This window comes from Cyprinus carpio, chromosome A3 (genome assembly GCF_018340385.1).
Source record: "Cyprinus carpio isolate SPL01 chromosome A3, ASM1834038v1, whole genome shotgun sequence".
NCBI classification, from domain to species: domain Eukaryota; kingdom Metazoa; phylum Chordata; class Actinopteri; order Cypriniformes; family Cyprinidae; genus Cyprinus; species Cyprinus carpio.
The window spans coordinates 32,634,087-32,659,374 of NC_056574.1; the positions used below are offsets into that span (position 1 = coordinate 32,634,087).

Sequence of the window (25,288 nt, forward strand, 5' to 3'; positions counted from 1 at the left end):
TGGTAAATGGAAGACAAAAGAAACCGTCTGTTCTGAACACTTTAATATTGACACAGGTGAACAGTAATCTCCAGCTATTATAGAGAGAAGTACAAACAGATGAAGATAGAAGCAGCATTCTGGACCAGCACAACAAGCAGGCAATGTTGCAACAACAACGTTGCAGGCATTGTTGCCAAAGGAAGAAAAGACAAGCGTGTATAAAACAGTAGTTATGCATGAGCACACCCCCTATTGTTTGAACATTGAGGTTAGAATACACCTGGACTAGAGCTGAGAGTTTAGAATTAGGTTCACTCCAGATTTGTCCCACTACAAATGCACCTCCTTTAGAGTCCTGACTTTCTTCTTTCCATTAGGTTAACACACCGAGAGCAGCTCATACTTATCAATACTGGAGGCACAGTCTATGGTGTTGGTAATTTTTCAGTCGAGTTGTTCAATACTTGAGATCTATTGAGTAAAAACAGCCCTTTTCTGCTTTTTGAAAAGGTCCTAACTGGCAACTCGCATTTACCACAAGCAAAGGGCACATTCTGCAAATGAAGCACCAGTTTTTGGAAAAGTGGGAGGTGATAACTTGAGTGGGGGAACGGTTCCCTCTGCTTCAAGGCTCACCAACTTCTACTGGTCTTCAAGTTTGGTCCATCCTGAATCGAGCCAATTAAACAAGGCACCAGGTGTAACCGCCAGTCCCGTGAAGGAGCAAGAGTCGGTAAAGCACCCCGGCCTCTTAAGGACAAAAGATCTGATTGGATTTAAACCTTGACGCTAAAAGGCAGCTCCTAAATGTCTTGCTACAGGAATCATTTTTAAGGCCACATGGCGATGAAATGGTTAAACAAAAACCCCACGTCCTCACAGCAAGGCTGATTCTTAGTATAGCTCCCCTAGTGGACAGGATGTTCAGATCCTGTGAACCCTACATAGCTAAAACCACATTTGGACACACGCATTCATACGGAGAGCCTAGTAAAGATCTGCTCCGCCATATCACTAACATTTCTACAGTTACCCATGCTACGCTAACCCTAGGCTCATCTCAAAGGCATCGACACGTTCCCTCTGGGCAAAGGCAAACTTTTGAGTTGTGAGGGAATGCCAGTGGCAAAATATCAGCAAATGGCACCTTCTCCCAGTTTCACTCATAAAGGCAGATCATGGTTAAAAAGAAAACAAGAAATGTCAATGAAAGGAATAACGTGGGGGAAGGGTTTAGGACACAAGAGGAAGACGGGGGGCAGTGAAGATTACTTACAACAACCATGCCAAAAGTATTCATGAGGTTTTTTTGAAATTTTTTCCCCTCTGTTTTTACTTTTATATACAAACAAACCAAAACACAAAATATGGATTGTGCACATTTTTGTTTGTTGTCACATATATATTCATGAAAAGCCTCAATACTCATTGGGAGGGAAAGGGATAGGAATGGAGGGAGGGAAGAAAACGGTAGGAAAATGGACGGAGTGAGAAAGATCCTTTTCCTTTAAATCAGTTAAGCAGTTAATCCAGGATTATGATGATGATGATGATGATGATGACGTTGATGATGGAGGGAACTGGAGGAGGTTCGAGAGGAAGAAAGGGAGGAAGGGAAGAAATAGGAGGATGGCAAGAAGGAAAACGGGGGTTTGGAAACAGCTCAATCTTTCCATTCCTTCTTGATGTTCAGGTTCCATTCCCAGGACAGGTGGTCGTGCTTGTCGTCGTCGGTGAACTTGGATTTAATGTTGTAAGTGCCGCGGGCCAGCATGCCTTTGGGGGCCTCCTCCAAGGGTGTCAGGAATTCGTATTCATCCGGCCGAGGCCCATAACTGCCCACCATGTAGTCAGTCTTGTCAACTGAACACAAGACACAGGTGAAGTTAATTCATTCTCAAAAGTTGTTTCAGCAATCAAAAATAGTGCAAGTGTGTTACAATAAAATCTACAATCTTCGTTTTCATTATGGAGACACGGACAACCCAATTAGCTGGTGTGCAATATGCATCATTGAAGATAATATCATAATGATTTTTTTGAAAGCTGACGTTATAGACTATGTCACTCGGTTTGCAAAAATAAAACAGTTCAATAAACAAGTTAATCCTGTATGTTACATTTTAGACACAATATTGTTTTTTTCTTAATTTGGCAACAATAATAACCATTCAGTCGTGGAAGAACTGTTCTCTCCCATTAATGCCAATTCTTCGCCAGAATTGGGCAAAGAATTGGCATTAATGGGACGCTTTGGTAGTTAGCATTGGCTAGTTTCTCAAAAAACTCCAGGCTTTTCTTCTAAAAGGGTTTCAGCACTGGTTAGTTCTCATCACAGTTTTGGAAAGTGCTACAAAAATGGGCGTAGTGTGTTGTGTAGTGGAGGAGGAAGAGGGGCGACAACTATTTGTATTTGCACTCTGCATCAAAAATATATATGAAAAGCAACACTTTCCCTCTTTTCCTTTGACTTTGGGGTGAAATGTACCCTAATGTCAGATTGTAATTTTTAAAGAGCACTTACTCTTGACCCCTTTCCTAAAGGTCTGCTGTACGTACTTCAACCCCGAGACGATCTCTTTGTTTACCTGTACACAATTGTAAATACAGGTGATGTGATGTCACATTACGTAACCGTTACAGGTTCAAAGCAACATATGTTGTTTACATGCTATCAGTAGGGCCAATACACAATATGAAGTACCTTTAATTTACTGGATTATACACTAACAGGCACTAACACTTGGTTATGAAATATAAACTATCACTGAATCTCCACTAGAAATTACTTGAAATATTCAGTTACTTTGCTATGAAATTCTCACACTATGACAAAAGTTGTGTGATACCATCCATTCCTAGCAATTACTGCATCTAAATGTTTCCAGTTGTGGTCATCGAACCTTGAAGCTGATCTTTATCCTGTACTCCACTCCCTCCTTCAGCACAAACGACTGCTTCTTAAAGGACTCCAGATCACCTGAGAGTGGAGCAAACACACACAAACACACACGGTTAGCGCAGCTTTGAAAACATACCAGCAAGTGCATTGTTTTGAAGTCATTAAAACTAACAGCTCTGCTCAGGTGCAGCTCATTCTCGGTCTTCATTAGTTCACCATGTGTGTTTAATTGTGTGTCTGTTTGTGAATGTATGACAGACTGCAGTTGAATGTTGTTTCCAGCAGATGGCTGCAGGACACACACACACACACCCCTCCGCCTGCTCATCTTCACCTCTCTCTCTCTCTCTCTCTGCCAGCGCTGAGCTCTCTCGCGTTCAGGCTGCTGTGCTTTATCTGGGTAATGTGACGGTAAGATTACGACGCATCACAGGTTTGGCTTAGCGAAAACAAATCACTAATAACACACGGATGCATCCAAGAGAAATGATCCCAGACTCTTAATGCAATGCACTGCCGTTTTGTGTGAACTACAGCTCTCCTTCACACCTATCAATGCTGTAGTCTTTCTTTGAAAATTATATTTGTAACACTCAATACTGAACGGAAGCTCAAACGTGCAGGAACCAATGAGGTTGCACTTCTGTTTACGATATTTGATTTTCTTTATGTGTTTGTGCATTGATTATTGTTTATAGTTCTCTTCAAAAGACTTGGACTAAATGGCTTGTTTCACATGGACTACTTTTGCAATGTCTTTAAGACATTTTTTTGAAGCTTGAAAATGTTGATTTTCTTTTGACAACTGGACAACAATAATGAAAATATAAAAACTATCTTTATGTTCTGAAGAGAAAAAAGTATTAGATACTGGAACAACATGACTTTACCATTTAACAAAACAGGTAATTTCTACTCACCTTGCAGGTCAAGGGTCAGCGGGGCAGGAGCCGTCTCGCACATAAGAGTTAGCCGTGTCACCTGAACATTGGGAACACTGGGATCGGCTAAACAAACAAAACATACAAGTACATGAGTAATCAGTATATCCAAATTCATTTTGGTAAATGGGAGGGAATTCACCACTTAGGTGACTATTATGGAGGGGATTTTTTCCATCATAAATGTCAAATTATTCATTTCATCTGTGTCGATTAGCTTGTTCAACCTACATATTGTAGGAAATACATTTTTCGCAGATATTTTTTCCACAGAATTTACAGGAATGAGTAAAATAATGCACTGTAACCGCAATCCCTGCAGCAAAATTCAGGCTCTGACATCATACAGATTTGGTGGTCAGGACGGTAAACAGCCATAGAGTAACCTTCCCAAAATACTCCAGCATCCATTCAAAACGTCCTGTTAAAACTTTGCATTGTGGTGGCGAGTTTCTCCAGCACCATAAGCTAAAACAATTTGTCACTTGTGCTGCATTTCAGCAAATGCGTTAGATGTCGCTTGTTCTATAAGCAACTCATGTCAACTTTACTATTTTGTTTAGAGTATGGCCAGCAGTCCCATCACTGACGTTCATGTGTTAACACAGGCACTGCGAAAGCACCGCTCTGACGTTTATTGTAGTCCATCCATCATCCGCGCTGACGTCTCTGTGGGAGCTGCTTCATTCACTCTACATGAAATAACGAGACTGATGCGGGTGATTAAACGCCCGTTCAAACAGCTCTTCAGGTGATGGGATGAACCAGAACACACAGGGTTATCGTAATGGCTGACTGCTGATAAAAAGGAGCAGGAACTCGAGATACGTGACCTCGTTTTAGAGCGCTCTTGTGAGGGTGCTGGCAGATGACGCTCGAGGACAGCCCCGTCTGAGAGCGTTACCTAAGACTCAACAGATCCAGCCCAGAACTACATGATTTACCAAAGTAGGACACAATACTGGATCAACATTATCTGATGGTCCTGGAACAACGCGTGTATCTGGATGAAGATCACATGCTAATTATTTTGACAAAACTACCTCAAAACATCAACTATGCGATGTGATATCAAATAAAAGACGTACTAATCAAATGAGCTAAAATCAAAGGCTGTTGAAAGTACAGCTGGTCCATGGGATGAATTCTGGGAAAGTGACGTGTGTGTTTGCAATAGAAACTTTCATCAAACTAGGTCAGAGCAGCGAGAGCGTGTACAGTAAAGTGACACACACCTGCAACAACAGTGCAGCCGCCCAGCAGCGCCTCCTTGTACTTGCGGAGGCTTTCGTCATCTTTGTCGAGCTCCTGGATTTCTTGAAGGCTCTTCTGGGCCGGCGGCTTGTAGTTGACAGACTCGCTGTTTTCGTTCTCGGCTGCGATAGCGGCTAGCTGCTCTGGTGTGGGCTCCTGCTCGGCCATGATTGACAGCTGGAGGAAAACAGACACACACAGGTTAGAGGAGAGGAAACAAACAGTCTTTACCAAACGCGGCCCAAAAATCATTAAAGCAATGGAGATCTGACCCACATAAAGTCATGTGATCACTTCTTCCAATGTGTGAATTTTTTAAATAATAATATTAATGAATTTAACCACACACACACACAGATCAAGGAGTGTAAATATTTTAAGTTGACTGAATTTCAAGTCATGTTTCAAAATTAATATTAATTTATTTCAGATGTGTATGGGTTTTATATAAAAACAAGCTATGATATACACAATTGTTAATGTTTTTTAAATGTTTTAGAAAGTATTTTCTTCTCAAGGCATTTTAAAATAAAAAAATCCAGTAAAAACACCAATAGAGTGAATTTAAAATAAACGTTTTTAATATTTTATTATAAATCTAAACATATAACAATTAAAATGTAAAACAGAATTTGCAAAAACAAAAATAATAATGATGATACTGAATTTGGGGAAAAGATAAAATAAAATGGATTTTAAAATTCTTTAAAATGGGTTTTTCAGAAATGTTCAGAAATATTCTTAAAGACTATACAGTTTAAAAGTTTAGTGTCATCTCTTACGCTCACCAAGGCTGCTTTATATGATCAAATGTACAAAAAACAATATTGTGAAATATTATTACAGTTTCAAATAACTGTTTTCTATTGTAATATATTTTAAATGTAATTTATTGCTGTGATGTAAAGCTGTATTTTCAGCATCATTACTCCAGTCTTCAGTGTCTAATATGCTGAGTTGATGATCAAGATACATTTCTGATTATTATCAATGTTGAAAACAGCTGTGCTGCTTATTTTGTGGAAACCATGACACATTTTTTCCAGGACCCTTTGATGAATAGAAATCTCAAAGGAACACAATTTATTTGAAATAGGGACTTTTGTAACATTATAAATGCCTTCAATGTGTCCTTGCTGAATAAAAGCATTCATTTCTTCGGGCCCCTTCTGAACAGTAGTGTATATGCTGTAGTTTCAAACACTGTAAACTACTTGAACAGTTAATGCAAAAACAAGCATACAGTTGTTGAAATGACGGAGGTTTTTATCTCGACTGAGCAGTTCATTCACATCTGGCTCCCTGCTGGATGTTTACATTCACGTCCTTAGACTCGTATGTCTTTCACCCAGTGTGGCCTTTCAAAGATTTACGCTAATAAAGAAATGAATGCAGAGGATGTGCTGCAATGCAGCAGCCCTGGAACAGAAAGTGCTGGTGTTCTCTCGCTGCTAGCGCACTAAAGTCATCCGGAGCACTGTCCCAATACAACTTCAGAGAGCTTCACCTCGACAGCAGCTGCTGTAGTTTCCTGTTCTGCAGAACTGCAGCTCTCTGCTTATAGAGACACCTCACTGTGGCGCTTTCCTTTCCTTACATGGTATTGGCGTGCTAAACGCACAAAATCACACTCATAACAGAACTGAGTCACTATCACACGCCAAGCATGCACCTGCAGAAGACCAACCAGAGATTGTTGCGTTTTTTTACTTGCGATGTTTTGTTGCCATGTTTTTAACAAATCCAGGGTGCAACAAGTTAACTAGTTTTGTAGTTTTTATTATTAGAAATACAATTTGCATAGCCCTATGATTTCCACAATGATGAAATGTGGGTGGAATTGCAGAATCCAGAAAAAAAAAAAAAAAAAAAAGTAATTTACTCATTACTAATATAAAGAATGTCATGGAACTGGCGATTATAATAATAATAATAATAATAATAATAAACAATTTATAACGAACATTGCAATTTATCACAGTGAATCTAAATAAATAAAACAGGCAACATAATTTCTGATAAACTAAAGCACATTTTCCTGGTCAATATTATTGTTAAAATTTTAATAAATTATAAAATTGATCAAATTTAACAAGTTCAACTGATTAGACATTGTTTTTGATTATTAAAATTAAATTAAACTATTAAAACAGAATTAATAAACTTTGGTTTATTGCTTTAATTATGATCAGTGAAAACAGGCTCTTTTGAAATGTATTAATATTGAATATTATAGGTTTGGGGTCTGTAAGACATTAGATATTTTAATGTTTTTAAAAGAAGTCTCTCTTGCTCACTTAGGCTGCATTTATTATACAGTTAATACAGTGAAAACAGTAATATTTGAAATATTATTACAGTTTTAAATAACTGGTTTCCATTTTAATTTTTTGAAAAGCCTAATATCTTCCTGTGATGTAAAGCTGATTTTTCAGCATCATTACTCCAGTCTTCAGTGTCACATGATCCTGAAGAAATCATATGATGATTTTCTGCTCAAGAAACATTTCCATGATACAACAGGATTCCTTGATGAACAAAATTCAAAAGTAGTAAATACTTCTTAAATTGTCACAATAACCTTTGATCAATTTAATGCTGAATAAAAGTACGGTAGCTATTAATTTCTTTCCAACAGAAATGGCTATTTTATATTTCTGGCACATATGTAATAATCACCTAAAACCGTTGTTATTTTCAAAACAATAATCATTTAATTGCTGAATTCATATTTGGTTATGTCCGTTTAGGAGCCGCTGCTACATGCATGTGTGTGTTAGTGTTACCCTGAGAGGGCCCTTCGAGTCGTCAAGCAGAGAAATTCAACTTGGCTGCCAACAGCGTAACAATTTCTATAAATCCAACCACTTGTTTTAAACAAAGAGTACAGATCTGCCAGCTAGTCTTACGAACAGCTGTAATGAGGACCACATATGAACACACATGCTAGATACGAACCGAGAGCCAGTGAACAACAACAAAACAACAATCCTCCAGCATATGGTGACCTAGAACAGCCTGTAGGTCGTGTCTATCGAAGACAGATGTTGTTTGCGTAACACTTCCAAACTTCTCCCCTCTTTGAGCAGACTGCAGTGCTGATGAATGAGCTTGTCTCATGAAAACCCACAAAGTGGTTTTCTGTGCTAGCCGTTATCATTAACATAACTAGAAACTAGAAAATGACACAATGTAATCAATAAAAGAGCCTAACATTCCAGTCATCCTGGCATTGTGAAAGCAGTCCTCTTTGGCAGGGGATGCTTTTGGCCACGGTCAGACAGGAACTTAGATAACACTGCTTGTCTTTTTCCATTCGGGGCCTCTGCGCTCCCCTGACAGCGAGAGAGGCCGTTCTTCATCAGCGAGCTCTGGCACTCTGCTCCAGCGGCTGGGGTTTGAAGTTCAGGATCAGAAGCGTGACAGACACATGATGGCTTGCCATGTTCCCATTAGCACTAAACCATGCGTGTCCACCTTACTGCAGAGTCTAGATTCAACCTATCTGACCAGAAGTTTTGAAGTGATGCTAAAGACACTGACTTAATTGTTTACACTTTCATAATGCATTATCTTCTTGTTGATTCACCAGTTCACATTTACAACTCAACATGGGTTAATTTTCACATTGAACAAAACCAGCAGATGGGCTGATTGAAAATGCGCACTCATTCTCTGCCAGCAGGAGGTGCTTTGAGAACGGCAGAAATTATGCGGTTTCCCTGATAACAGCAGCATCTGACTTTAAAATGTGCAGCGCTTTATTAGGCCAAATCGCAATTCTTGTCTTTCCGTCCCCAAATTTAAGACCTCCTGAAATCACAATTAGGACTTTCTTGTACCTTTTTAAACCTCATGGCCTTAAAGTTGATACAACTAAATTTAATACTTAAGGACCCGCAGAAACCCTGCAAAAGTGGATATGTCCAAGAGGACATATAGAAACCTGCTTTTCTTGATTTCTGCAAATAAATGAGCTTGATGTGGGGTTTTAACTGTTTTTGATAATAGATTTATTTCATTCTTAATTTTATTTATTTTTATTAAAACAAAAATAAAACTATTTCTTGTCTTTCCCAATGTTCTCATCAAAGCAATATGCAAATTGCACTTCAAATTGTGCTACTAAAAATAAAATTGCAGATAATGTTTGAGCACAGCCTGGAAGGTGCATTTAAAAACAAACAAAGCAAATTATATTAGCAGTAACATGTTAAGGCATTCAAATCAAAGACAATAGCAAAAAATGTTTTATTAAACGTCATAGTTATATGAGAACAGGGACGTCCACAATTCAAGTATAACGATAAAGACACAGAGGAACGATATTGTGGGAATCACTTTCATAACAATTTTTTTTATCTGACTCATCGACAGCCAATCAGAATGCGTCCTGCTTTAAAGAGCTCGAGAATTTAAAGTGGCAGATGACAAAACTGCAGCACACACTTCAAATAAACAGAACATTATTGTGTGTTGTTGTGGACACTGGTATAGTTAACGTTTTAGTTATCTTTATAGTTTTTATATATAGTTGTAGTTGAACGGGCCTTTATTGTCATTTATTTTTGTATTAGAGGGGACATTTACAGGACAACAATGTTCTGAAGATGGAAAGTTTCGCACACAGACAACAACATTATCAAAATGTTCACCATTCACACGGATCTACGAAAACGACTAAAAACGTTACATTATGCACGCCAGGCCAGTAGGTGGCGATGTCACTTTGCAATAAAACACTATGTATCGCGCGCACATTAGATTTGGAAACATAATATGTATTTGTATGTCACCGTTTTCACAAATTTGCATTTTTGTAGTTCACACAAAGATGAAACCAGTCTCATTTTCAAAAATATGCACTTTGAAACTCGTTTTCAAAATGTTGTGTTTTCAGACCCCCAAAAGACCACTGTTGTGTAAATAAATGACCAAAAATAAAAATAATTACATTTTTAGTTGAAAATGGTGTCATGTAAATGGCCCTAGTGTCTTTGTATTTGAATCTATTTGCAAAGATACAGCAAAAGTTTTAACACCCTAAAATCTAAAAATCTAACAACTAGTGTTTTAATATATCCGTTAAAATTATTTCACTATCAATTTTTCTGTTCAGCTGCATCTGGTTAGATATTTGGCCATTACAATTATGGCTGCACGATTATGACAAAAATCATAATTGTCGATTATTCTCTTGAAATTGTAATTGGGATTATTAATTATTTCAATTTACACTGAATGATGTTTATACCATTGTTTGATGCAACTGCATGCCGTGTGCCGTAAGCCGAAAACACTCTAAATGAAAAACTTTTAGTGCTTTTCTATAGTATTAAGCCTAAAAATATGAATGGTATTATAATGTTATAAAAAACTAAAATTAAAACAATGGAAAAACCCTTAAGATAACACGTAGAAAAAATAAAAAAAACGCATCTTAAGCACACAGAAAAACATAAGTGGACCTTGAACGATTAATTGCCGCTTTGAACGATTACGTAATTGTGGCATCCATAATTGTAATTGCGATTAGAAACTCGATTAATTGTGCAGCCCTAATTACAATTATCATTTACAATTTATAGTTTCAGCTCATGTCACTTCTGGAGCTGGGAAAGTTAATTAAGACTGACGAAGTACAATCCGTTTCTGCTGAAGAATCAGCAAAACATGAAAACCAGGTCCTGCAGCAAGTGCAGTTCATCAAACCGCATTCATGCCCAGATCACATCACTGTAGCTGCCAGAGTAAAAAAGTACAAACACCATTAGCTATTTGGCAGTTGTTTCAATGTTAATACGCACTAGAGAGCGCAGGGTAATTTCACACAGCTGAGCACGATGGACTTGCCATTTAACATAGTTGTACCAATTATTTCCTAAACATGGGCAGCAGGTACATAACCTACGGTCATTGAAAACAAGGCAGAGCGAGCTGTCACGGCCAGTTCACACACTCAACGGTGGAAACAGCCTGAACTTGACATTGACACTACCCACTCCTCCATTCAGTCCTGTCCATCTGAGCTAAATTCACTCTAATTAGGGATTATCCATAGCTAATATCACCAGGGAAGCCTGAGCAAGACTAACATGGTAGTCTAAGGGTTACAAAGCCTGAGATTAGCCTCGTTACCGAGCAACAACGAAACCCAACAAGATTATGTAGTTAAGATTAGTACTAATTAAACAGGGGAAGTGTCTGTAAGACTGGTGGGATGTCAAATGGCGCCAGGTAAAGAGGATTTAACCTGACAAACCTAATCAGTCTCCTCAAGAGACCGGGTTATCCTCAGGTCTACACAGAGTACAACAAAGACATGTGGAGTCAACATGATTCTGCACTGATAGAGCGACTGGAAACGGACCGGCAGGTAAAGGTTCATTTGATAAGAAAGAAAGCAAGGCTGTTCAGTACCACGAGGTCTGTAACAGCTGGAGAAAACTATCCATTAACATCTCAAGTGCAATTACAGCAACAAAATCGTGTTGGAAAACAGGTCTTTTCAGGTGTTCAAACACCTTACAAACAGTCAGACATACTTGATAAAGTACTGTGGTATCCATATAAGTGTCAAAAGTTAACTAAAGCAGAAGACTCCTGGATATTAATATTGTTATGCAAGGTGATCTTACAGCCAGGAAACTGTAACTATGGAGAGCACTTATGTTAATTAAACAGCAAGTCTGATCTGCTGAGGAAAGTGAGACTCTCACTAGATGCTGTTTCGGTTTCAAGACATAACTATTTTTCACTCAGTTGACAGGGCTCCAAAAAAAAAAAAAAAAAGAAAAACAATAAAAAAAAAAAAAAAAAAAGACTGTTGGAGCCATTGGCTCTTCATTTGAATCATTGAAGCCACCTTTGCATGATCTTTGACAGTCTGGAAGTTGTTTATTTCCAATTGAAAGCAGTACAGGAGTTGTGTGGACTTCCAATCATCCGATTTGAGCTTGGGATATGTTGAAACATTTTAACGTTTGTGTCTAGATTGCAGGAAAATACTGACCAGATATGATGTATTGTAATCAAAACTATGAGTGCGAGGAGAGAATTGCCAAAATATTTGCACCAAAAAGTTATAATTTAAACTCCATATTATAGGAAGTTATACATTGGAATAATTGTGTCTAATTAGGGCTGGGCATTATGATCAAAGGACATTTTACTATTTAAATTACAATTTTTTTTTTAACTGGACAGAATAAAAAATTACTTGCATCTCAGTAAAAAGAGAGTCAGATTCAAACTGTAAACTCACAAGTGAGTTAATTAAATACATAATTAACTAATATGAAGGTTGTATAAAATATGAAAGAACAGTGCAGCATTTATTCATGGCATGGGCACAAAATCTTGCTCGGTTCTACTGCTAGAGATGACATGTGCAATCGACTCTGAATGAGCAAGATGAACATGTTCATGTGTTTTGGAGGAGGCGTGGCTTTGGAGAGTGATTTGCAGTGAGGGTGGGATCTTAGGCTTTCAAAGGTAGCTTGCAATTGCTAGCCTCTCTGAAATCCCCTACCCTACCTTTAAGGGAGTTTTTACTGAAAACATCCAAAGACACAGTTTTGTACAGCTCCTCATAGATGCATAATTGTGTTGCATGCGTGCCATTGCACAGAAAATGAGTTCCTGTCCCACTTAACCCCAAATGATGCAACATTGTGACAAAAAAAAAAAAAACCTGAACTGTGCAGCATGGTCATGGACAGATGACAAGACAATAGGGACAAATGCAAAACAAAAGGGAGTGAGGTAAAAATGAAAAGTTTTACACTGCTAATGTCAGACTTAAATGAAGCTGAAGTGAGCCTCAACAGCTACAACGTACAAGAACAACAATTATCTCCACTGTACGGTCATGTGTGCAGTTCAGCACAATGGAGGAACTGTGGGTAACAGCACCACACAAGCACTTACTCTGCTTGGCCCAAACCCAAGATGACTGAACTTAATTAGAGAGTGGATGAGTCAGTAAAGAAACACTCTGACACACACCACAACACAGCAGGACTAAATGATAATGTCCCCGGGCAGCTGAAACGATCTGAACTTCACACGAAAACACAAAATTCTACACTGAACATGGTTAAGAATGACAGCAGGGTAATAAAAACGTCACAGAACTGATCATCATGTGAATAAAACCCAATGAAATGGCTCCTTTCCTATTAAAACAGGAAGCTGGGGTGGGGCACGTCTTCAGCAACCAGTAGTCTCATTACAGTGATGAACCATTATTTGATAATTGTTAGTGTCAGGTGGCGTTAGATGGTAGTAACTTCCCATTATAGGGAGCATCTGATAGGATACACCCATAAATGCAACATGACTCATCAACATCTTCAGTTTTCCCAGAAGAGACAGACTGTTTAATGTTAAATATGGTTAACCACTAAAGGTTATATTTATTGTTCACATTCAGGAAGCACTAAAAGCCACCCGAATTCTTATTTTAGACTTCATGGGTTCTTAACACATGTCCGAAGTGACGTATCCTGAGCACAGTCTGGAAAATTCCAATGTAAACAGAGGAACTTTGTTCATGTCCTTGCCTCTCCCTGGAACTCAGGGAATACTTATGATGTAAACATTCCATTCTTTTCCAATCGGCCTTTGCTTGCTCTTCCTACGTAGGCAGCTGCCTTCTGAGACAACGTTGAACTCTCGTATGGAATGTTTACATGACAACGATGTACTAAAAACAGAAAGGTTTCGCATACAGACAACAATTTTCTCAAAACAATCTCTATTCGCATGGATCCACGAAAATGACTAAAAGCGCTGTATTATTCATGCCAGACCAGTAGCTGGCGATGTGACTTTGTAAAGAAACGCTACGCGCCTGCCCACATACTTACAGACTGAACATGTAATACATTCACAAATTTGCATTTTCAAAGTTTATCGTTAACAAAACTTGTACTTTGAAACCATTTTCAAAAGTTTGCGTCTTTAGGTTCCCAAAATGCTGTTATCATGCTATCATTGTTTTTAGTTGAAAACAGTGTCATAAACGCCCGTTTGAAGGTAGGGTAGGCGATTTCAGAGAGGCTTGCAATAACAATCTAGCTTTGAAAGCATAAGATCTCACCCTCACTGCAAATCACTCTCCAAAGCCACGCCTCCTCCAAATCACATGAACGTGCACAGACAGAGCAGAGGCTAATCATGGCATGATTCACTGATGAGAAAACATTACAGTACAAAATGTATAATATTACAGTAATAACCCTTTCCATTCTTGTTCGGCGTTTAATAGCGTAATAGTACGCACTAATGACGTTTCATGTCTGCGAGAACATGGTGCGCTGAGATATGCAAATACATATGTTGACAAGCAGGTAGGAACGCTATCGGGATGTGACTTTCAACCAACATTAGGGTTGGGCCGATAGATGATATATGATACACATCATCCATGTAGACAGCATCACTGATTATAATGAGTTCTATTGACTGATCCATATATAATGAATCTCTAAGATAGATCAGTGGTTCTATAGTATTTTGTCACACCACTCGTATCCGGTGTAGACACGGTGTTAGGAATCATTAGTTGTTTTCCCTTATAAGGATTCACGCTTCGAGCACACCCCCTCACTCCATCCCCCCACCTACCCCCCTGCCGATGTCATCATCCATCGTGATGTTTCACTGTAGACATCGTCCGATGCCAAATTTGTAGACATCACCCAATCCTAACCAACATAACATAAAACGTGATTTAGAACCGAATCACCTTCCCTGCCTTTAGTTACCTAAAAAGAGAAGCAATTTTAAGGTAGCTTCCCTACTAACAGTATCTCAGTTTCAATCCCTTCCCCCCAGCGACCTGAAACGATCACAGCAATTACCAACAAATCAATGATCCAACCAATGGACAAAATCAAGTCCCACCCAACGTTTTTTCTTTCTTTTGAGAAGCCGTTACATTCAGCTATTCGCCACACGGAGGAAAAGATGTTCGCAATCACCGTTTCATGACGACTTGAAAGTAAAAGCTTTGACGTGCTGACAATTTGATGAGGCAGCACCAGAAATCCAAATTATGTTGGAATAAAAGCTATTAAAAGGACCCAGTGAAAAGTGTAAAGCAGCAGAAGAAAGTGAAAGCAGGTCAATGCTGTGTTGAGCAAGTGCCTTCAGATCCATCAGCCTCACTGAGGGGGGTGATTATGGTTCGGCCATGTGACGAGACTTCCCTAGCAACAGCCATGAGCCTCGTACTCCACAATCAATAGCAAAGCCTGCATCAGAGGCGGGGCAGCAGTGCTGATTTTCAGTCCAGGATTGGCTCAACTGAAAACAAACATGGAGCAAGGGAAGGATTTGAGGGTGGAGGGGATGTTTAAAGTTGAGATCCCTAAGGGCCGTCTTTTGTTCAGGCGAAGGTTGGATGTATCGGGGAAGAGCACCGAGTGTGATTTCCAACACTGGACTACATTTGTGTCCATAGACCTAATGCTGCAGAAAGCTCGAGAAAAGACAGAGGTCCTTGAAGACAGAGAGAGAAACAAAAAGAGAGGAGACAGGAATAGATCACACTTCAAGAAGCCCTTCCCAACTTTGGCTCTTGTCATGAACATACTGAGACAAACACAGCAGCGGTGGAAACCCAACAACTGTGACTAAACTGAAACTGGTGCTAGTGGTGAAGCTTCTTTGTCTTCCTGTTTCTTCAGCTTCCTGTGCCAGATATGTTTCAAATAACTTTGACTAGCATTCATTATCATCTTTAAAACAAACAAACAAAAAACACTAAAACATAGAAACAATAGCACTTCAGAGATAGTTCATTTTATATGTCAAGATCATGTGACCGGCTGAATACTACTCACTGCGATTAAATGAAACTTCACATTTGCAAATGAAACCAAGGCAGATGTTAGGGTCAGACAGTATCACCTTAATTATGTAGGCTAATTTCTAATATTTAAATGTCATTTTAAATGTAATTTTATTTTGCAACCACAATATACATCACGGTGTAATTATTTTTGGCTTAAAATAAGGTTGGTACAAATCCAAAATTTTAGATGCCAGTAAAAATCCTATAGTTCTCGATAATTTAAGTAAAAACTGATACGAGGCTAACAAGTAAAAGGTTAATTATAAAACAAAGTGAAGAAGCAGATTACGAAAACAAATGTAAAATTGATTTTATGAACAGTGGTTTAAAGTTGGCATAAAAAGAAATGCACCCTATATATTTTCTAAGTGCATGTTATATATTTTACTGTGAATAATTTATCTACGTATGTTTAAGTTTATCTAACAGTAGTATTCAAAGTAAAGATACTACAGAAATCGAATAAAGTAAATACAGTAAATAAAGTAAAATAAAAGTAATTCTCAGACAGTGAACTCAAAGAATTGAGTTTCTTTCACAGCTTAATGTACTTGTAATAACTTTCTAATGTTAAGCACATCCTGAAGTTTAGAAATTGCAGCAATATATATAATTATGTACAGTAAATGTACAGAGGTGTAAATATATGCAAGTATGCAAAGGTGGATGTGAATTCCAGGAAAACGCACTTCTGCTGTCCCTGTCCACATACTTAATATTGTTCAACTAACTAGCTTTTCAAGATTTTCCTCGAACTGTTGCTACGCTATGCCAGCAGCTCACCAGAACGAGAAAACTGATGCCCACTACACAACCCCTTTACAGCAATGCCACAAATGCAACACATATTTGCACTCGCGTTATGATTTTCACACATTTTACTGTGCCAAGTGTGAAATTGAACTTGCCTTTCCACAAATCTTTTAAACTGTCAGTTTCAGCTTTTAAATACTGGAATGATTCAGCAAAAAACATTTGTGGTTAAATATAGCAGTTTAGTACTGCGTATTGTTATACTGATGCATAACGGACATGACTAAATATTAAGCTGGTTTAGTGAACAACAGTGTTATTTTTAACCCTTTTAGGTCTATTATTAAATACAGAATCTATTTGGCTAGAATGATTTGTTGTTGTGATGATGGCTTCTCTGATTGAAGAAATAAAAGCACAATTTTAAGCCGCTTCAGGGCAAATACAGAAATAGACTTAGGCCTGTCTGTACTAAAAATCATCAAAAGGCTAAAAAAAACAGCGCCTAAAATAACTTTATATTGCCTAGCCATAGCTTCTCCCTTGACTGGGGTCAATAAAAGCCACGGGTGCCCGCGGGAGCACTTACAGAGGTGGTGATATCAGTGATGCCCCATCAGCCCTGACCTTTATGTGGCTTCTCATCACAGCTCTCTGATGTCTGTCTCTCTGTATCAGCCCGAAAAACTACATAAAGGAAATCTAAATCTATTATTCATTCATTTGGCTGAACTATACAATTCAGACAAAGACATGAACAAAACGCACTAAGAGATCCTGTTTGTTTTTGCTTTACATAGTCACGTAAAAAAAAAAATCCAGAACACTGCAGTGCTTATAAAAAGATAGGCTAATTAGACTAATTTTGGACATAAGCCATGCAATTCAATGCGTGCATGTACGTTTGTTTTCAACATCATAAATTCAACTGGCAACCTGCTTTGCCTTCAGTTTCCTCTAACAGAGCTGAAATATTGAATTGTGGTCAGGTATATAGCACAGAGCCAGCACCCTCCCTCTTTCTCATCTGAACAGGTTACCGATTACAAAGAAACGTAACAGGGCACGCCAGTTACAATAAACAAGTTGTTTGATTGACAGGTGCACCCATTAAACATCTACTCAGAGCCTTTTATAATTAATGAAATCATAACTTTTATTCTTTAAAACTTTAATTTCAGTACATACATAGTTATTATAACAACATGTGCATTACTATCAAATCTGCATTACTATCTGGGAAGTCGTGGCCTAATGGTTAGAGAGTCGGACTCCCAATCGAAGGGTTGTGAGTTCGAGTCTCGGGCCGGCAGGAATTGTAGGTGGGGGGAGTGAATGTACAGCGCTCTCTCCACCTTCAATACCATGACTTAGGTGCCCTTGAGCAAGGCACTGAACCCCCAACTGCTCCCCGGGCGCCGCAGCATAAAAAATGGCTGCCCACTGCTCCGGGTGTGTGTTCACAGTGTGTGTGTGTGTTCACTGCTCTGTGTGTGTGCACTTCGGATGGGTTAAATGCAGAGCACAAAATATAATTAAAGGGAAAGGGAAGGGACTTTGTAATATTGTACTTATTACTTATTAAATGCTCACAACTCCCGTCCTTTTTAGTTCGATTAAATACTGTATGCGAGGAAAACTTTAAACAAACTACATATTCACCATGTAAGCTACGAGACTATATTTTACATTAATAACGCAAACGGCTGCTCAACACACTTTAGAACAACGGCCTGCAGACACCGCCCTGACAAACTCAAGACACCACGGATACTATGGCGAAGGCACACCTCATGAATATTCATTTCGATCTGCCAATGCGGCCATTCACGTGACCTCATTATTATGCGTTTGCCAGTTACGATTCGCTCATTCGCTACCTTTTCCCGCTTTCAGCCAATCAGCTACGCTTACAGGGCGACTGTCACGTTACGTAGTTAATATTCATGAGCCGATTCTTCGCCATAGTAAGAATCGTAAATGGGCCTCAGAGAGAAGGAACTAGAAAATACATCGCGCCACTCACACAGGAAGGAAATCAGCCTTTTTTCGGGCCATTTCAGCAGTGGACTTTTGTTAATGAAGTCAGGACTCTCTCCGAGAGCACAAGATATGGTCATGCAAATACTTCCCAGCACTGAATCGGTGCTCAGGCAAACCCTGCGTTAATCTCCGCCTCGCTCTCCTGTAAGCGTCACATTAACAGCCGGTGCCTAAATTAACCGGGATTTACACGGGAACACAAGAAAGAAAGATCATGATGATTACCTAATTTAACTGCATCATGACACATTTTTCTGCCGTTGTTAATTTTACAACAAGTGCTCTTTATTTAGTCCCCGTCTATGCCCAAGAAACAATATAGATACAGCAAATTAGCTCTCTCTCTCTCTATATATATCTATTCATCGCGAGTCAAGATGAACTTGAATCTTTGATCCAGGAAGTTCCTCCTCATGTTAGCAAGCTAATGCTGCTAATCGAACATCATTTCCAGCAGCAGGAAGTTCATAAAAGAAGAAGTTAAATATGCTTTCAGCTAGACGTGACTCTAACTAGACCAACACTCACAAATCAGTCGATTGTGTGAACCTTTGTCTCAGCAGCAGAAAAAAAAAAACACAACAAGCTCAGAAACTGCCTCCGACTTCTTGGCCCTTAATTCTCAGGTCGAGATCTAATGTCACAGCACTGTTCGAGTATTTGACCAGATATAGGTTTTGCATCAGCTCGTTGGTTATTTTAGGGACACGTCTCGCTTTTTGGATGATTTCAAAAGAGGATCTAAATCGCAACTCTACCCATGCACGAGATCAGAAAGCGTGCTGTCAAAATGAGCACTCTTTCATGAAACACACTCTCACTGTTTAATCTCTGAAAGACTCAAAAAAAGGGCAAAATCTCCGGCTTTGAAACGATCGTTAACTTTGGTGTTAAGACAACGCCTGAGGATCAATTCGGAGTAAACTGGGCTGGTCAGGATGTGATCACACTGATACTGGAAACCCCAAACCCTCCAGTCTGAGCCCCCTTCAACTACACACATCCATATTTTCATTGATCGTTTTTATAAAGGACCGAATGCAGTTAGTGGAGCAGGCAGGAAATGCATGTATCAACTTGCTGTCTTGTCAACCTGCCGTGGCTACCGAGCTACAAAAGAGGCGAAACTACCGGGAAAAAAATGTCGTCGCGAGCGAAACCGCTGTATGATATTTTCCGCCTGCGTTGTGTGAGATCTTCGTGGTGTTTCTGTAGTGAAGACTTACCGTGGACCTGCGGGTACTGCGAGTCAATAGCTTCGAGAAAGCTTCCCTGACTTCTCAATGGCGCGATGAGGGAGCGGCGGCGATGCCAGAGAGCGACACACTTCCGGGAACACCGCCGAGCGCGTCACGCTCACTGCGCGTGCGCGAGAACATTCGCTTGTTCTTTTTTCGAACGCGAACGGATTGACGTATGTATGAATGAAGAACTCGTGGAGAGAAATGAAGAGAATATACTTAAGTGCTAAATTGAACATTTTTATCTGGCTCCTATGTTTAGGTTCAGGTTTACTTCAGTGGCAATGTATAGGTTATTTTCTGTTTCTATCTAGCTATGTAATACACCACGTGATTTTTATGACCACTAGACGGCCACAGCATAAACCGTGTTGAAAAGCTTCGAGTAATGCACATTTTAAGCTTCACTTTGTCATCACTAGTTTCCGTGACAGACATCTGCCTAATAAAACGCTATTATTTAAAGATAATGTAAGCATTAATAATGTGATTACAGCATCACACCTGACTTAAAGACATCGGTTCTGTAGCGGCAAACAATAGGAACAGATCAGGACTGCAGCCCGCCCTCTTTTGGCCAATCAGAAACGAGCTTGAATCATTTTCAGCCCGCATTTGAATTTGTTGACGTTTTATAAAGGGCGTGGCTTCGGGAGAGGGGGCGTAAAGTTAAAAAATTACTCAACTTACTAATAATAACGACTGTTGGGGAAAGTTATCTTTAAAAGTAATGCATTACAGTAACGCATTACTATAATAAAACTTAACTAATTGCATCACTTAGTTACTTTTGTGATGCAGTTATCTGTATGCACCAAGGGTGACAGTAACGCAATTTCAATTCTCTGTATGTATGTACTGTACATGTGGAAGAATTGACAACAAAGCAGACTTGACTTGAGACTTGACTTACTTTTCGTAGAAAGTAATGCATCACGTTGCTTTTCCGTTACTTTTTGTCACCTGGGCTGGCCTTGCTTATTTTATTTTTTTTATATTTTTGGTAACTTTAAAGGCCCTTTCACACTAAAAGTGTGAATAACACAGCTTTTCGTTCATCTTCAGAACACAATTTAAGGTATTTTGGATGAAAACTGGGAGGCTTGTGACTGTCCCATAGACTGCTGAATAAAATACTAAAATAAAAGGTATACACTCTTCTGTGTCAGCCGCGCTGTGCTGTTGCCTTTCAAACCAAAGCGTAAATACCATACAGTCTATGGTAAATACACATAAAAAAATGTATCCCTGACACCGAAGAGTGTACGCCACCTGCATACTGCTCAAATTTGCCAAAATGGTGCAATGCTGATTTGGAGAGACACAGAGGAGAGGAATTGTTGAAAAGTCATTTTTGTTTTCTTAGCATACAAAAAGTATTGTCGTTGCTTCATAATGTTACAGTTGAATCATTTATGGCACATGGATTATTCTGACAATGTCTTTAATATTTTCCTGGACCTTGACAGTGTAACTTACTTTGCAGTCTATGGGACAGTCACAAGCCTCCCGGTTTTCATCCAAAATATCTTAAATTGTGTTCAGAAGATGAACAAAACTTTTATGGGTTAGGAGCGGCATGGGGATAAGTGATTAATGACAAAATTTTCATTTTGGGGTGGAGTATCCCTTTAAACTCTTACAGAAGTATTGCAGCCATTTAATGATTTAAATAAGAGCAACGCACAGTTGCAGACACCTAGTGGCTGATATGAGAAGTCTGCTTATTGCTATGGGATTTATACATTCAAATACTACATTAACTTGAGTTTGGCAACTCTCTAGTGCAGTGGCTCCCAAACATTTTGCAGCGTGCACCCCTTTCTAATGTTTGATACATGTCAAGCACCCCCCACCACCCTTTTCTTGTTAAACACCACATTTTTACAAATATTCACCGTAGAAAATTTCAGTTACAAAAAGAACATGACTTCCTAGGTTTTTTTTTTTTTTTTTTAAAGAGCTGGATGGGCCTGCATGTGTTTATAAAAAAAAAAAAAAAAAAAAAAATAATACATTGTATATACAATGAGTAAGCAGACACATCATGTGGTTACTAAATACTGCAGGTTTTTATTTCAATGATCTACACAAGGATGGTTAAGATTAGCCCATCCCTTAAATCCTACAGTCCAACCTGGCTTTTCCTCAAAAAGGAAAACGGAAGTAAAACAAAGTAGGTAAAAAACACGAGCATTTTAAAAGGAGAAAAAGATCAGTACACAAATTTAAATCACATCTGAAGATGGAAGTGTAAAACAGCCGACATGTTCAAAGCCATTACAACGATGTTGGAACAGCAGGGAATGCAGCTTGACGTGTTGGTATTTAGCTGGTATCCATCTGTTTGAAAAAAAACAAAAGAAATGGAGATTACTACCAGGGTTTTGTTTTTTGTTTTTTAAACAAAGCACATCTTTGAATTAGTTAACACACCTTGGCATTGTAGGCGTCTAGCTGGGCGTCCAGTTCTTCGGCAGAGAGCTGCTGTTTGCTGCTGCCGCCGCCGCCTCGTCCACCTCGTCCCCGACCTCTGGCCCCTCCACCGCCACCACGTCCCCCGCGACCTCTCTGCACACTAAAGCCCCCAAGTCTGTTTCTGTTCATGCCACCACCGCCGCGATTTAGACTGTCAGAAGAGAAAACAAAAACATCAGTCACACCAAACATTAGAAAACACAAGTCAAGAAACTAAATCTATTCATCCTCACCCCTGCATCGGAGGCCGCCTCTGTGCGTCTATCTGTGATGTAACAAGCTGAATGTTCATTGGGCGACCTGAAAGAGAGAGATTACATGACCGAAAACTGCTGCCGGACCAATTCAACAGGCTTCCCAGTGACTTTCAGGCCTGCTGGAGGCTTTCACAACGCGAGCGCTTCTTAAGGATGCACACATACCATCAAGGGGAACACCGTTGTACTGCTTCATGGCTTTCAGGGCGTCTGCTTTCCTCTCAAAGTGAACATCTGCAGTGCCGAGGCTGCGTCCGGACCGGTCGTAATGTACTGCTGCTTTCTTCAAAGTGCCAAATTCTGCGAAGAGTTCCTGCGCAACAAACGGCACCTTAGCTCCAGAATCCATCAAATACTTGGACGCTTCACTGCACAAGTGTAGGTAGCCCCTACCTGAATGTCTGCATCGGACACGCCGAAGTCGAGATTGGACACGAGGAGCTTTCCTCCGGTTTCCACACCCGCTCCACCGCCGCCGCCACCTCCACCTCCAGCGTTCGCGCTGAAACCGTTGTCAAACAGGTCATGCTGCCACTTGTCTGGGAGCTGCTTGGGCTGCAACAGATGAGAGAAACGCACCTGCTGACTTCGGGTCCCCAGTCTGTCACTGACAGTCCACTCGGCTGGGTGTTGGGGCAAGCAGGGGGCTCCGCTTCAACAAGGCCAGGGGCACCCAGTGCGCTCACTGTGACTTCCAGCAATCCCTGCCCACCCCATCACGACACACAAGTAAACCAATGCAGGACACAGCTGGTAGCTGCTTCAGATTACGCTCTAACTTTTCAGAAGATCTCAGCCGAGGCCACTTTGACCCTCTGGTGGTCGGTCATTTTAGAAGTTTTTGAATTTTTACTTCATATCAGAATAGCAAAAAACTTGTGGCACTTGCTATAGACAAATTTGAGTACATAAAAGGCTAAAAGGTCTTAAACCACATATGATCTTCATGGTTAAATAAGTTAAATGACCAGTACAAGAAATTAACAAACACAGAAAGAGATAATCCGAGGGGTAAAACCTACAAAACCAGCCCATATTAACAAATCAACTATAGAATACACAACTCTGTATAGACTCTAAATACCTCAGCACTAGATTTAAACACTTATAAAAGTATAACAAAACTGGATTTTTTTTTTTTATATATATATAGCTCATAATTTATGGAAACATTGTGTAGTACCATTCAAATATTCAAAACACAAATGAACACTGACACAAAATATTACTTAAAGTGTCACTCTAATGTATCCTGTAGGTTTTGACTGCCAAGAATTAAAGTTAAGAAAGCCAGAGGGTTAATTCAGAAGATTGAGCATGCATTATGTGTGTTTTGTTACAAGAGCAGGTTAACAAGTTAACTCGGGGTGGCCTGTCGTAGTAAACACCATCCCCTGCCCTTCCCCTTGGTAGCATGCTAACTGGCCACCAGCAACCCCAGAGTCTCTTGCCGTTCACTCCAAATGAATCCCAGCAGGCCTCCGTTCGGCGGGTACGGGTGTTCCTCTGGTCTCCGGTGAGCAGCAGCACACAGAGTCCGGTTAAAACCAGGCGATCAGAAGTGTCCGTGCTCGGCGTCTGAAGCGTCCATTTTGAGCCCTCGCCATTTTGAGGCGCTTATATAAATACAGCCCTCACTAAGCTCAGACTAACAATTAGCAAGCGGGGTCTCCATGATCGCTGGACAAAGATGGTCGAAGTCCATTTATCCTGTACGGCTCCAACACTAGTAACTATATTTCTGGATCTTAGAGACCATGAAACCCCTCCCAAACAAAAGCCGAGCTCCAGCGAGGAACGAAGGCCTTCTTAAAGATGGGCTTTAACACAAAAAAGGTGGACTCTTCGAAATCACGAGGATGTGCGCTGGATGTTGTTGAAAACAAAGAAAGGTTAGGCTGAATGAAAGGCATCAGCCGTCTCCAAAATGGCGTCGACGACCGTGGGTTAGGAGATACACGCGACGCTCCAGACGCGCCGCGATGCTTGACGCTCACACGGATGGCAAGACAATGGGCTTAGGGAGAGAACACATTATGCACAAAATACATCTAACCAGCTTCCCCGAGCTACATTCCCAGAGAAGCTCCAGGGGCCCGAGCGGCGAGCTAGCCGCCGTGTTTGCTGGCAGCCTAGAAAGATAAAAACGGGCTTCACCCAGGCGTGTGGATGCGCCCGTGATTTTCTCCGCTTTCTCCTACCCTGCTGTACGGCGTGGGTCTGCTTCTTCCGCGGCTCAGGTTCTGGCGGGTCCTCATGGGGCCCGATCCCCCGCCGCGGCCTCCAAAGCCTCCGCCTGTGTTTCCGAGCCGCCCGCCGGCGCCAGCACCGCGGCCTCCGCCTGTTCCTCCGCGGCCACCGCGGCCTCCTCTCCCGCCGCGCCCGCCTCCCCCGCGCTGCCTGTTTTGCTTGATGATATCGTCTAAGGACATATCCATCTTGTCTGCCATTGTCTGGCCTTTGTTAACGCTAAAACACTGCCGCTAACTAAAAACAAACGCAACTCGTATGAAGCACTACCTCCCACTCGCTCACAAAACAGGAAACGACAACCAACCGCCGGCGCCACATTTATA

The 25,288-nt window shown here is 40.2% G+C and overlaps 2 protein-coding genes across 3 annotated transcripts; both read right to left on the reverse strand.

Annotated features, from left to right (window-relative positions):
* Positions 1 to 26: 26 nt before the first annotated feature.
* Positions 27 to 20,511, reverse strand: LOC109047480 (rho GDP-dissociation inhibitor 1-like). 2 transcript variants are annotated; one of them, XM_042730707.1, is made up of 6 exons: positions 20,482 to 20,511; positions 5,061 to 5,256; positions 3,805 to 3,891; positions 2,886 to 2,962; positions 2,507 to 2,570; positions 27 to 1,845 (listed from the first exon to the last, which is right to left on the reverse strand). In XM_042730707.1, the coding sequence occupies exons 1-6, from the start codon at positions 20,494 to 20,496 to the stop codon at positions 1,646 to 1,648; spliced, it is 639 nt and encodes a 212-aa protein (XP_042586641.1). In that variant the 5' UTR covers positions 20,497 to 20,511; the 3' UTR covers positions 27 to 1,645. The 2 variants fall into 2 exon arrangements, with proteins under 2 accessions (XP_042586641.1, XP_042586647.1); XM_042730713.1 differs by lacking the exon at positions 20,482 to 20,511 and adding an exon at positions 19,963 to 20,120.
* A 1,516-nt stretch (positions 20,512 to 22,027) lies between these two features.
* LOC122138428 (THO complex subunit 4-like) lies at positions 22,028 to 25,269 on the reverse strand. The gene is made up of 6 exons (XM_042730724.1): positions 24,914 to 25,269; positions 23,106 to 23,267; positions 22,878 to 23,025; positions 22,689 to 22,755; positions 22,414 to 22,606; positions 22,028 to 22,320 (listed from the first exon to the last, which is right to left on the reverse strand). Exons 1-6 carry the CDS (start codon positions 25,160 to 25,162, stop codon positions 22,306 to 22,308), a joined length of 834 nt encoding a protein of 277 aa, XP_042586658.1. The 5' UTR covers positions 25,163 to 25,269; the 3' UTR covers positions 22,028 to 22,305.
* Between the last annotated feature and the right edge of the window lie 19 nt (positions 25,270 to 25,288).